The sequence below is a fragment of the Colias philodice genome, chromosome 17 (genome assembly GCF_061535455.1).
Source record: "Colias philodice isolate Cphi_HAF_F1 chromosome 17, ilColPhil1 Martin Lab GWU primary, whole genome shotgun sequence".
Classification (NCBI taxonomy): domain Eukaryota; kingdom Metazoa; phylum Arthropoda; class Insecta; order Lepidoptera; family Pieridae; genus Colias; species Colias philodice.
The window spans coordinates 8,491,953-8,506,005 of NC_143102.1; the positions used below are offsets into that span (position 1 = coordinate 8,491,953).

The 14,053-nt window shown below is 30.3% G+C and overlaps 1 protein-coding gene across 1 annotated transcript; it reads left to right on the forward strand.

Moving 5' to 3' along the window:
- The first annotated feature begins 3,432 nt into the window (after positions 1-3,432).
- Positions 3,433-6,894, forward strand: Thor (eukaryotic translation initiation factor 4E binding protein thor). Its single transcript, XM_089705674.1, has 2 exons — positions 3,433-3,662; positions 6,646-6,894. The coding sequence occupies exons 1-2, from the start codon at positions 3,521-3,523 to the stop codon at positions 6,837-6,839; spliced, it is 336 nt and encodes a 111-aa protein (XP_089561800.1). The 5' UTR covers positions 3,433-3,520; the 3' UTR covers positions 6,840-6,894.
- Positions 6,895-14,053: the final 7,159 nt, after the last annotated feature.

A 14,053-nucleotide genomic window follows, 5' to 3' on the forward strand; every position in this document is an offset into this window, starting at 1 on the left:
GCTACCTTTTTGTATAATTGTTTTATTTTTATATGTTGGGAATGTAGTTGAAACTTGTTAGTCGTCTTACATTATTACATACATGCATAATCATTGCATAATGTACATAAGTATTTTTAAATTAATCTTTGATTCTTTACGTGTCGGTGTATAGAATGAAAGAAATAACCATAAAAATCATAGATAAATAATTTAGCCTGTGATATTAGTCAATAACATTTATTCATTTTGTAGTATTACATTGTTTTACAATTTACTTTTATAAAAATGAATATACCTACTAAGTCCTTTTTTTATTGTTACGTTAACGCACGCACCAAATAATTTTACACTTTTTATTACAAGGGAAAATGAAATGAACGTCGGTCGCGTCGTGAAGGTTGCCGTTGTCATGACTTCATTTTCACATTTAAAAGTGTTTAAAATGTATTGCGGTTAAAATTGGAAAATCAAATTTCGAATATTACAAAAAAAAAAAACAATATAAAAGGTGCCTGTCATTTTTCATTTCACAAAATTCACAGATAACAAAAAATATTTTTAACCTGTAGCACATTGACACACTAACCGAATATCGAGCACACATCGTTGCTATGTTCCTTAAAGATCAAGGCTATAATACGATACTGCTAAATTTACACTGTTTGATAACACGTGACTCTACGGCGTAATTTCGCGATTTAGATTTGCAGGTTATAAATGTACACATGTGCTTTTAATTAAACTGTAAATTTAAAGGATATTTTGCATTTTCTGTTAGCCTATTAGCTCCTGTACATATAATATCTAGTCTATCTCCTGTATAGTAGATGTTAAATGTTAATCTAGGTATATCTTTCATGTTTCATACACATAATATTGTGTATGATAAATCTTCTTATATATAAAATTCTCGTGTCACAATGTTAGTCTGCATACTCCTCCGAAACGGGTGGACCGATTCTCATGAAATTTTCTGTGCATATCGGGTAAGTCTGAGAATCGGCCAACATCTATTTTTCATAGGTACCACGGGCGAAGCCGGGGCGGACCGCTAGTTATTATATAATACTTTCGTGGCACTAATGACATTGTTTCAACCTTCTGTATAAATATTATGTTTTTTTAAGGGACAAAGATATGAGTAGGTAAATAAAATAACACAATTTAAAATGCATTGCTTGTTTTGTTGAAAAAAATATTCTAACATTTACTTTTTATTTTAATTTTTAATATAACAGTCGCGCTCTATCTCTTATTATTGAAGAATTAAATATTATAAAGTGACTAACTATATTATATAAAATGAAAACGGATAAAAACTAACGTGCATGTTTATTTTTACATAATATACATAAAATATCATATTGATTATTAGTATTATTTATCTGTATTATTGTATTTTACTCAAGGCCAGGAAACCAATTAAAAAAGTAGCAGCAGTATTATGTAAATAGGTAACATAATTTATAGGATAACAGTTTCCTTATTAATTATTTAAAATAATAAGTATGTATTATTATATGGACTGGAAGTATTATTTTTATACGTAGACGGTAGAGAATATTTTTTGGTAGAGAGTGGTACGAAGTACCTAGAGTCATACTATTTACTAATTTTACTGCTGAAGTTTAGATTCAACAATGAAATGTTTTTATTGGAGCTTTCAACATTAATTATTATTATATTATTATCAATAAAAAATATAGGGCATTTTAAATATTAAAAAATTACGTTAACAATTTTGAATGATTGTTTAACCTTTTTAAATCAATAAATAATTATTGATACTGTAAATACATTACAATAATTGGTAGATACCTACAATACTTTTTAATTTTTATAAAGTATTTTTATTAAAGTTTACTCATAATTAAATATTTCTATGGAGAATGAATATTGAATATCTCAATATTGTGTACCGGTTGTACCACTATCTGTAGACCGTTAGACTATCACATAATCTGATAACAGATTACTAAATATTTATCTTTAAATAAATAATAACAATATGTGTAATCTATAGATACTTATAACAATATTATAATGTTTAAGAAATATAATTAAGTATTATATTCTTATTTTTAACTTCCTATGAACTTTGATTAAGCTTGCAGTGTGCTTTTATTTTAAAATATCAGTAGTACCTATAGTAAATATTTTATTCAGTTAAAATAACTGAATTTCAATGAAAACTCAGAAGATACTAGACGTTATTTGAGTAAACATATTATTATCTAATGTTTATCGTTTTTATAATTAGATAGGATGTAAATTTTGTCGTCATAACAACTTTTGTAAAATAAAAAATACTACGCATTAGTTTTTGTTTGCATGTGTGCGTAAGATAACCGATTGCTGTCAAAGATTAATCTTTGTAAACGTGACAAGAGGTAGGTAATCGATGAGAGTTTGAACCAATTTTGATAGATTTAAAATTATTGTGAAAGATCCTGTGTCTGTAAACAATTAAATTTATCATATAATATTATATCCTATATTAATTTGCTATAAGTTTGAAACTATTAGTGAAGTATTATAACTAATACCTTAGGTACTAGTTTATAAAATGAATTCTGCTCGTAGGTAAAGCTTTCAGATACGAACACCAATATATTTATTATGCATTCAGGAGTTTTACAAACATTATAAAAATGGAAATTGAACTCATTTTAATTCTACACTATTCCATTCGTCTAGACTGGAGGCTGCGCCGTTGTTCTTTTATTTAACTTGGTAATGAGAAATCAAAATGTCAATAACAACCTTTGGAACTATTTTAAATTATAATTTTATGACATTGAAATCGTTTTTTATTACGCGTTTATTATTCTTTCTTGTTGTAAGTCTAAGATATTGTTTATTGAATAGTAGATTTTGGTTCTATTATTGAGGTTCAAATATTGTATTGCATTGTGTGACGCCTGTGTTACCTGTAATGTAGATTTTCAAGTTTGTTTTAATAGGTTAATGTCTCAGCATTCCGTAAATATTAATATCATAAGTTACCACCTACATTATTTATCTCATTTACGGAATATATTAACCATTTAAAGACAAATTCAAAATTCAAATTCAAATTGCTTTATTTGCAGAATGTAGAATTACAAAGATGTTTGTAGATACAGATAATATAGATCCTTAAACATTCTGCTCGTAGTTGAGCGTGCAAATATATTACAGCTTGTTTCATACAAGTATTTTTAGACAAAATGTGCAATGAGGTTAGATCTTAATATTATCTATTGCTGATTATTTCGACTACCTATACGAAAACATGTATTTTTTATACAAGAATATGTTACAAAAAATAAGAAAAATAATACTACAAAAACATTTTATTCTTTGAATGGTTCGATGTACACAGATTATGTATGTGTTATGTGTGTGTAGCGTGTTTACATTAGCGTGTGCTTGTGTGTGTGAGGACCGCGCGTCCGTATTTATTTTAGTCGCCGGCTTTACTCGGCTCAGTCTTTCATCAGATCAACAAGTTGTGTTTGTGTTTTGTGGTTGAAAAATTAATAAAAAATAAAATAAAATGTCTGTATCACCGATTGCGAGGCAAGCTACCCACAGCCAAAGCATCCCGACTCGGCGGGTTCAGATATCAGATCCAGCGCAAATGCCTGATGTGTATTCCAGCACACCTGGAGGCACAATTTATTCAACGACACCTGGAGGTAAATTGAATTAAATATCTGCAAAAAATCTTAAATATAAGTCACTTTAAAATTCAATTATATTTAAATTTTAAAGCGCTCTACAATTCTACATAAATTGCTGGTTAATTAACCACAGGTGTTATAGTGCAAATAGAATAATGAGCACAATAATCTCATCATGAACTTATAAACTTAGATTACAAAATAAAAGACAGATGGAGCGATGCCGAACTAAACCGAAAGATTTATCGTCATTTCCATAAAGCTATGTGTGCTGTCATTTCGCCGCTGCACTGTACGAACACGGTGCTTCTGTGTGCGTGTTATGTTACCAGATAATGAAAAATTTCCCAAATTTTTGCCCGACTACGGAAGAAAGAGGGTTATGTTTTTCGAGTGTAGGTATGTACGTATAATATTTCTTTGACACGCCCTGCAGTATAAACTGTTGGATCGATTTTGAGTTGTGACTTGTGAGGTGTCATTGCAATCATCTGAATTATAAAGGTAGCTGTGGTGGTAGTGACGTAGGCTACATAAATTATTAGCAATCATGTTTTAATTTTTATTTTAATATAAATTCGGGTTTTTGATATTATTTTATAATATTGTAAAAATTATTTTGTTACATAAAGCACCTATCTACTAAAGTTATACATGGACAAAATAATTTTATTCAATTTTTATTAAATAAATTACATTAAATTTATTAAATAAATTACATTAAATTTATTAAATAAATTACATTAAAAAAAGTTTTTATTTTTCAAAACATATGAATGCGAATAGCGGTAGTTTTTAGTCGAGAATGCGGGACATTTTATTTTCATCATATCCATCATGGAGTTCACATGAATTAAATCGCAAGCGAAAACGACGCTTTTTATAAAAGTAACAAAAAAATGTATAATGCTTTTTAAAATAATCTAATAATGACCATGAACTTTTATTGCACTATACAAATAATCACATTCACGATCGAAAAATCCAACAGCACTACCCCGAATATCTTTTAACTATTTTACCCCTAAAAATGGCAAATTCATTTTCAAAATACTGGCAGCATACGTTGAAGTTTTGAATTCCTTCGTATTTGTAAAATTATTATTTGTATACAAAATTAAATAAGCCAAACAATCTACAGAAAATCTGTAAAACGATGTTTTATCTTTTTGTTTGTTTTCGGGAACAAGTTTTACAGCGTTTTAATATCACAAGACAGCATTTTTTTACTAAAATATCAAACCCCTTTTGATGTATTGCATGACACTAGAATCGCTATAGCACTAGCGGAGGAACGTATTCGTTTTTGATTTCGTATTTTCTTTGACAAGGGCGATGAATGATTGACATGCTCTATCTGTATTTTATTTTGTAATCTAAGCTTATAAATAAAACCAATACATAACAAACACGTGTCATCAATTTGTTTTATCTGTTACGTAATGCAATGCCGGTGCTTGGCCACACATAAATAAAAACGTAAGTGCTTTTGAATTTGGAACAACAATACAGAATGCTAATACAGACAATAGAGAATAGAATTATTGCGATCTCTAAGTATAGCTATTATAAAGTAATAGGTTTTATCGATTTAATGTTATAAAAATACTGATTTCTGAGTAAAATTAGATTCGATCGGTGGAAGCGAAACACCGCATGGTAGAGCTAAGTGACCTTGTGCATGTAAATACGCAAAATAAATATAAACGGCATGGTTTTAGTAAAACCACGTGTTTAAAAAAATTCAATACATACTTTTCTACATAAATGTTCAGTAATAAACACGATTATTAGGGATAATTTTAAATAAAACATATTTACAATTGATAAAATACTAAATAATAAACACTATACAGTTTTGAACTCAAGTGCTTTGAATACAAAACTGTATTCAATTCAAAATTTTGTGAAATTATCTCTTCTTTAAATGTAGAATCTTCTAGAGGAAGTTTGGAATGACAAAACATATTATCTATTTATGTAGAGTAGGCAACATTATAGTTTCGTAGGTACATATCCAAGCTCGTGGCCTGTTATTTTTATTCAGTACATTATCACTAGTATTCACGTTTAAGATAACAAAACAAGGTCACTTTTAAATTCACATAAAAAAAATACAAACAAGATAAACATAGACGCTATCAAATTTTCTACATAAGAATGATTTAAAAATTTAATCTTCTGATGTAACTTATCAGTTATATTGTACGTATTTTTCAGCTGCATGATATTTGCTTAAATGGATAAACAGAAATTTTCATTGTTTATAAAATCAATCGCAATACATTCAAAACGATTATTCACTACTTTTTAGTTTTTACATCTGGCAATTTGAGGTCAATTCACGATAGCATTTTAAGAAAAAAGTAGAGCAATTTGTTCTACATTCGTCATTTAATAGTTAAGATTTTTTTTTAATCAGTATTTTTATTTTTACTTTCATCCCTAAACTCTATGAAGCTTTTACGTTTACCTTGTATTTTAAGAAAATGTAACTTCTCTATTTCATAGTTATTAAATGGAAGAAAGAAGATATGTATGTACCTTTAAAATGCGAATTTCGAGGTCAATATTTCATCTTTAAATACTATTTTAAAAGGGTTGAGAATTGAGATATGGACGTCATCTTATTTTTATTAGCTACACTTGCGTCATGTCTTGTTTACGTTCAAGCATCCAAAATCTATAATCATATGCATAATCGGTTTTGTATTACAGCTTGTAGCTAATAAAAACAGGAAAATTATAGCCTAGAATTGTTTACAATAGCATTTATCACCTCTTATCTATAGTTAAATATAGAATGATGATATTATTATTTACATTATAATATAGTTTTCATGTAGTTACAAATTTAATTACGAATATCATTTAATATTTATATTGACTCTAAACGCCAATAAAACGAATTAATTTTAAGCGTTATAATTAATCACAAAAATACATACGAAATAAAGATAGAGAAACAAAATCTAAACATTTTTTTTGTTCTTTACAGGCACAAGGATTGTGTACGAAAGGTCATTCATGATGTCCTTAAGTCAGTCACCTATTTCAAGGACGCCGCCCAAATGCCCCTTACCAGCTTGCATGATGAAGAATCCCAACTCAGGTCCTATTCTGAACACAAAAGCACGCTCGAATTCCATCTCCTTCGATGAGTCACAAGAAACATTCTCTATGGATCTCTAAATAGAATAAGGCTGTGTAGGGTATAAACCAACGTCAACTCGGTTTAAAAAAAGAACTGTCAAATGTTTTGGAGGGAACATTTTAAATTTTTCTAGATTTAAATTTACGAGCTTTGATGCATAAATAATAAATTAAAACAATTTTTTTAAATGTAAATGGTTTAGATTAATAGCTGTAATTGGCCATCAAAGACTCCGAGGTGATGTTGTATTTATAGTTTTAAATAATATTGCTAAGTCAAAATAATTGCAAAACCTCTCTAGTCACAGACAAAAAGTTACTTGAATGTGTAAAAGTGGACGAATATTAATTAGATGTTTGTGTTATGTGAAAATAAATTCCTATTTTTGGTAGCACGTGTCACGTAAATTGTTGCTAGTAATAGTTTCTCAAAAAATATGGACTTAAGTATTTAAGTGTTTTGTTGACTGAAGAATTTTGACTTTAGCATTTAGGTTAGGAATAGATAGGCGTGACTGAAACGTATTAGAAGCGTTGGAAAATCCTTTGCCAAAAAATCTAAATAAAAACTAAAAAATCAAATATCATAAATAATTAAAAAAACTACAAAATAAAATAAAATTCATAAAAAACCACTCAATTATTAATGGAATGGCTGGAATTGTATGTAATGTTGTTATTGTTTTAAAAAATACGGCAAAGGGTTCATTAGTTTTTAGGGCGTTTGACGCATTTTCAAGGTGCTAAGTATTTTGAACTGTGTGCCATGTGTGTAAAATGATATGTTGTTGTGGTATTTTATTTCGAATTATGTAAGATATCAATGTTATAAAAATGTTAAAGCAATAATTACCAATGTTGTAAGAATATTATCTTTTGTATCTTTCGTATGTATATTACAAGAAGCTTTATAATTTTTATATTTCTATGCAAATCTCTATGTTTATGATTCATAATGTATATTCATAGCTTTGATGACTTTTAAAAGTTTTGATATTAAAGTTCCTCAATTCTGAATTGAGACAGATTGCTCTTGTAAGATTTTTTAAAGATATTATTGTAATACATGGTATTAAATTGACTGCCAATAAAAAAATTAAAAATTAATTTGATATATTTTATTGAATATCCTTAATAACACTTTTTCCTTATTATAACTTTTACGCACAATGTTACCTATATTCGTTCGATAGTTCGTATCAGCCGTGGGACGTCCACTGCTGGACAAAGGCCTCCCTCAGGGATTTCCGGTCACTGGCGGCCTGCATCCAGCGGCTCCCTGCCACTCAGACTAGCACCCCTAGTCAAGTGGCTTTCTGTTAGCGTAGCGTTCAATAGAATAGACTACGAATGTATGAGATTGACGTAACCTGTAGATACGTTTATCTACAGCCTACGTCAATCTCCATTCGTAGTCTATTCTATTGAACGCTACGCTAACAGAAAGCCACTTGACTAGGGGGGCTGGTCGTCTATCATATAACATTAAAATATAACCTACCTAATGTTACCTATATAACAGTAAAATATTTTTGTTCACACAATTGAATAGAGACTTAGAGTCTCATGTTTCTACATTTTCATACGTAGGTAATGATATCTCTATGAAAATGAAATATACTGATGTCTGATAGTCAATATCAAAAACTATTGGGCCTATAAAGATGACCGATGGAAGTTTATAGAAAGAAACGATTTTTTAAATAATAAATATTTCAAGAAAGAGTTGACTATAAAAATTACATTACTCATTTTAGCACATCTCGCATCTTGCATTTAGCAAGTTCTGCTGAAATAGCAAACTTAGAGAAAAAAATTGTACTGCATGTCATACTGTATCGTATATTTTTAAATATGAGCAGAAGTATAATTAAAAAATAAAAAGCTTTACTTTGTAGCTCTTATTGGACAACAAACGAATGAAAGAGAATATCAAAAAGAAATGCCACCCGATTTTGCTGTGCAAGCAAAATGTGAAAACTGCAACGCCTGCTAAAAAGACAACGGCAAATTTATATGTCTACTGTTACTGTGTTCCTATAACACTTCTGAAGAATTACATAATGCGTAGCATACATATTTTTATTTTTTGCCTCTACTTATAAAATCATTATTCAAAATGCTCAATAATAATAAAAAGTTTATAGTGATTTAAACTCTATTTAAATGATTATCCTACAAAGACATTTTATTCGAAATTTGGAGTGTATCCACTTCGTTGTATAATTTATTGTTTTGTAGTTTGTACGTGATAGTTTTTGGCACAGGTCAATGACACCTAATGTTGAGGAATTTCACAATACATCACGCTATTCTGGGCGACACATAGCTGATCCTTATGTCCTTATAATAAGGTTCAATATTCGTAATCAGTTATCCTTGCATTTTTCACCCTCTATAACCCTCACCCTTCGACACTGTCTGGGTCTAATCGCAGATATGTACTGGGACTATATTAGGATTACGATTGAAATATCAACGAATCGTTTATTTGCATGTGGTAAGTAACAATTCTTAGTGGCAAAAATAGTTGTGAATCTGATAGAGAATATATATTTTTTAAGATAGGACAAATGTAAAACGGGCGTTGACCTTTAAAACCGTGATATAAACAAATTAAAGTTGAATAGTATAAAGTTCGACAAGTTACCCATATACCTATTATAATTATTCTGAAATTGAACAAAAAATGAATGATTGCGTTAAAAATTTGAAATTAAATGTATAGGTACTTAGAAGGATTATGAAACTGTATAATGTCGCTTAGGTATATTATAAAATAAATATTCCAGAGTCGCAGTTGTTGGAATTTATGAGATTTCAGTGAAAAGTTATCCCCATTTTGAATGAAATAGATTTTTAATTCTCAGTATTTTATACAATATCAAATTTCATTCTCAAACTGCTGAAATGCACATAGTTTATCAAAACTTCGAGTAAACATTCGTTCCCAGGTCTAGCTTTTTGAATGCGCATAGTTTAATAAAACTTTCAGTTTGCTCAGTATCGTTAGGAAATAATATTTCATTTTTTTAATATTTTGCTTATTGAGAGTTATTTATTATGTTTACAATAAATAAATCTTTCTTATTTACTACTTATTGTTCTATGAAAGGGAACCATAAGTCTGCAGTTCCTATTGATAATCTCCTTAGCTATCAGAACAACCCTTCTTGTATGTACTTGTATGAGTTCTATTTGCGGTTATAGTGTGAAGTCTTCATGCAGTATTATCACAGTATTACCATCCTACAGTATGGCGACGAATGTACTTGTGCAGAGAAACGGAGGGGAACTGGCGGGGGGTCGGGCGACGCGGGCCGCTTAATGCAATCACGCTGAGTTTGCATTAACTATCGCGAAAGGATGACGCAGTCGTATTTTTTGTGTAATAATTTTATTATACATAGGTACTTACATATTCTATTATGACGCGCAAAAACTGTTCCGTTTACGGATGTAAATCTACATTGAAATCCCAGAAGGAAACAATATTTCAGAAAGATTGTATTAATTGTATCTGTTGAATTAAAATCAAAGCTATGTATATGTTGTCCTCATTATTTTCTAATCAGATTGTATATCCCAATGCGAATGCATTACTTAGTTAAATGGTATAATATACAATTAAGAACATCCAAAAATAAAGTGTCCACGTAAATAATATTTAGCAGTGCAATATCTGTAATTATATATTTATGAACAAATAATTACATCAGATTTAATAATCGCAAATATTTTGAATGTACATATGAATAAATGATTTCATCATAATATTAATAATCAAAATTGTTTTATTTCCCATTTGTTGCAACCCTAGCGTATTTTCGTGTGGCAGCGTAAGTACCTACGCTGGCGGCGGCATCGCGCGACATCAAAGGCGATTCCTTACTGTAGGAAATAATATTGTAATACTGTGGTATTATATTGCGGTAGGCAAAATGGCCATTGATAACTAAGCTGCAATATACAGATACAACCAGTAGGGAAACTTGGAAAAAAGGAGAACGCGCGAGAATCGTAAGGGAGTCTGTGGTAAGGGTATTATCACAATTGACAGATATAAGAATACCCTTACGATTCTCGTCACGCTTGCTTGTGTACGTGAGCCTTTTCGAACGTGTTGTATGATTTTTTCCTACTGGTTGTATCTGTATATTGTGACTAAGCCTTCAGCGTGATTCTGTAAATTTCATGTAAATTTAGAATTACGTGTGACGTTTAGAAGATTATCATGCACGCATGTTATGGAAGATAGCTTCGTCTTTATAACTTTGTAGATATTAATAGGGTTTTAAGATGACAATCGATAGAGATAATAATAAACTATGTGGTTAACAGTTATAAATTTTAATCGTATCAGATTTTCAATTTTTCGTTTTTATTTGAAAAAAAGTTAAATGATAGAAGATAAAAGATGTTCTAAAATATTTAGGTTGACTATATTCGTACTCGTAATCTCCGCATTACTCATTTAGTATTGATAGAATTTATTTTTGTTAAATTATCATTTTAATTACCCTCAGATTAAAATGATTAATTCTAATATATTTGCTAGAATATAAATCGCCTAGGACAACTAAAATGTGAGTGATATAAATAAATATAAACACAGGCTTATGACGTATGGTTGGGGGACTGGTAGGGCTTCCAATAAACTCATTAGCAAGGTTGGCTGGTCACGTGACGTCGGTTTTCTTAAAAATGATTTGATGTGCGAATATTTTGAGAGAGTGCAGAACTTGTGTTTAATTAGGACAAGTAGGTAATACTTACATTAATGTTTTGTACATATGCAAATAATTAATATACCTCTAGTTAAAAGAGTTTATATCGTGCATCGATGCTAAGAAAATTATTAATAACTAGCTTCCGCCCGCGACTCCGTCCGCGCGGATGTCGGTCTTCGCGTAGATGGTTTATTTCTCCATTTTGAGTAACTCTGACAATGACATCTTATAAATATCTATTGTAAAGACCAAATACGGCTCGACCTATAATAATACGCAACGTGTGTTCGCGATTCTACAGAACAAACGTCTATGGATAAAACTGAAAAATTAAGATAATTTTTTTTCTACGTATTTTTCCAGGATAAAAAGTATCCTATTTTACGCCCAGGATAATAAGGTATAATTATACCAAGTTTCATCGAAATCGAACCGTTAGTTTTCACGTGATGTCTTCACATACAGACAGACAGACAGACAGACAGACAGACAGACAAAAATTTTTTTAATCACATATTTGGGTTTGGTATCGATCCAGTAACACCCCCTGCTATTTATTTTTTCAATATTTTCAATGTACAGAATTGACCCTTCTACAGATTTATTATATGTATAGATTTTTCTTTTAAGTTATCAGCAAGGCACTCTTTATTGAAAAGATAATAAAGAAATGACGCTGTCCACTGTCCTCTTAATTTTCAGGAGAGACAAATTTCCATTTACGTTGAAAGGGGAATTTCAAAGTTTCTTGCCGGTTCTTCTCCATAGATACTGCTTTCCGAATCGGTGGTAAATGTTAAAAATGTTATGACGATTCAAAAGTGTTGTTTAAGAAATCTACTTGAATAATATAGTTTGAGTTTGAGTTTCCTACCTCAGACACATGTAGAGTAGGTACCTACACCACAAAATATAATGAGAAATAAACAATAACAATAGTAAATCATGATGAATAAAAGACACGTGTAGATTTCAATTATCGAGAGGCATGTAAAAGCGCCATCCCACTTCGTGAAACAAGGGTGTATTTGGAATGGCGCCTGGCTGGCTCGAAATAATTTATGCGGAATTTAGTATCTCAGTGATTATGGAGTTTCGTTCATTATTATTGACCGACTCCTTGGTACAGTGGTTGACGCGTGAGCGTAGGTAACATCGAGGGTCCTGGGTTCGATTCCCGGTGGAGACGAAGAAAAAAAAAATGTCTCGGTCTGGCAGGACACAGAAGGCTGATCACCTACTTGTCCCTAAAGAAAATCGATCAGTGAAACAGATGTATAATGCATCTGCCCCTTACCCCTCTAGGGGACATGGTAATTCACTTATGGAGTTTCGTATGTTTAAAGTCATGTTTAGATTGATAGTGTGAAGCTTGCAACCTGAAATTGGTGCATACTTTTCCTCAAATCAGAAACATCGGCTGAAGTCTATGTTCATTCGTAAAATTGTACTAATCTTAATATATATAGGTAAATCTCGTGTCACAATGTTTGTCCTCAATGGACTCCTAAACCACTTAACCGATTATAATAAAATTCGCACACCATATTGTGTAGTTCGATCCAACTTGAGAGATAAGATAGTTTAAACATGTAGGTACCACGGGCGAAGCCGGGGCGGACCGCTAGTATATTTTATATTTAAATATTATAATATTAGTGAATGAAAGAAAGAAAGAAAGAAAAAATATTTATTGCCACATGTTACACACACACTTAACAACTACTTATATTACTAAAAAAAATAGAATAATTTACATGGCAATCGGTTCAGACACAGCCATGCTGTCGGGTTTTAACACCTGAACAGCGCTGATTTTCAGTCTGCCCGTAAGTTTTTATTTCCGAGGCTCACTAAGTCTACATTTAAATACAAGTGATGATTACGATGATGATGATGTCCATCCCTGATCGAATACAATGGCTTCAGTGTTTGTTTTGACTCATTATCTATTGTGAGAGTGGGAAATTTATTCCTCATCATTGGATTGGTGTACAAGGGATTGTACACCAATCCAATGAAAACGAATAAATTTTGTTACAAACTAGGGTTAAAGCACCCTTCTAAAGCAAATGGGTTAATTAAGATAATGTGCCCTAGGATTACAATATTAAAATAAATAAAAAAACATCACCCTGTTGCTTTTAATATTGATATTTTAAAGACAAAATAATTAGAAATAAGAAAGAAAGAAAGAACAAATAAATAAGGAAGTTTTCATGTTATTTTTAACTCAACAGACTGAATAACATGTATGAAATATAAATTTTTATTAAATAAGACATACCTAATAATATATTAAAAAATTATTAACCGTATAATTTTAATTTAGTCTATAGGGAAATCAAACTTATAACACGAAGTAACGGTTATTTATAACGTAGTGGTAAGTAAGTTATTAATTATGAATAAATTTTAACTTGAAGGTACTATATATACCTAGTCTGGTCATAAGTTCTGTCACACATGTTTTATTGAATAAACAAAAAGTTACTTTTATATATTTATTGTTTTATATGTGGC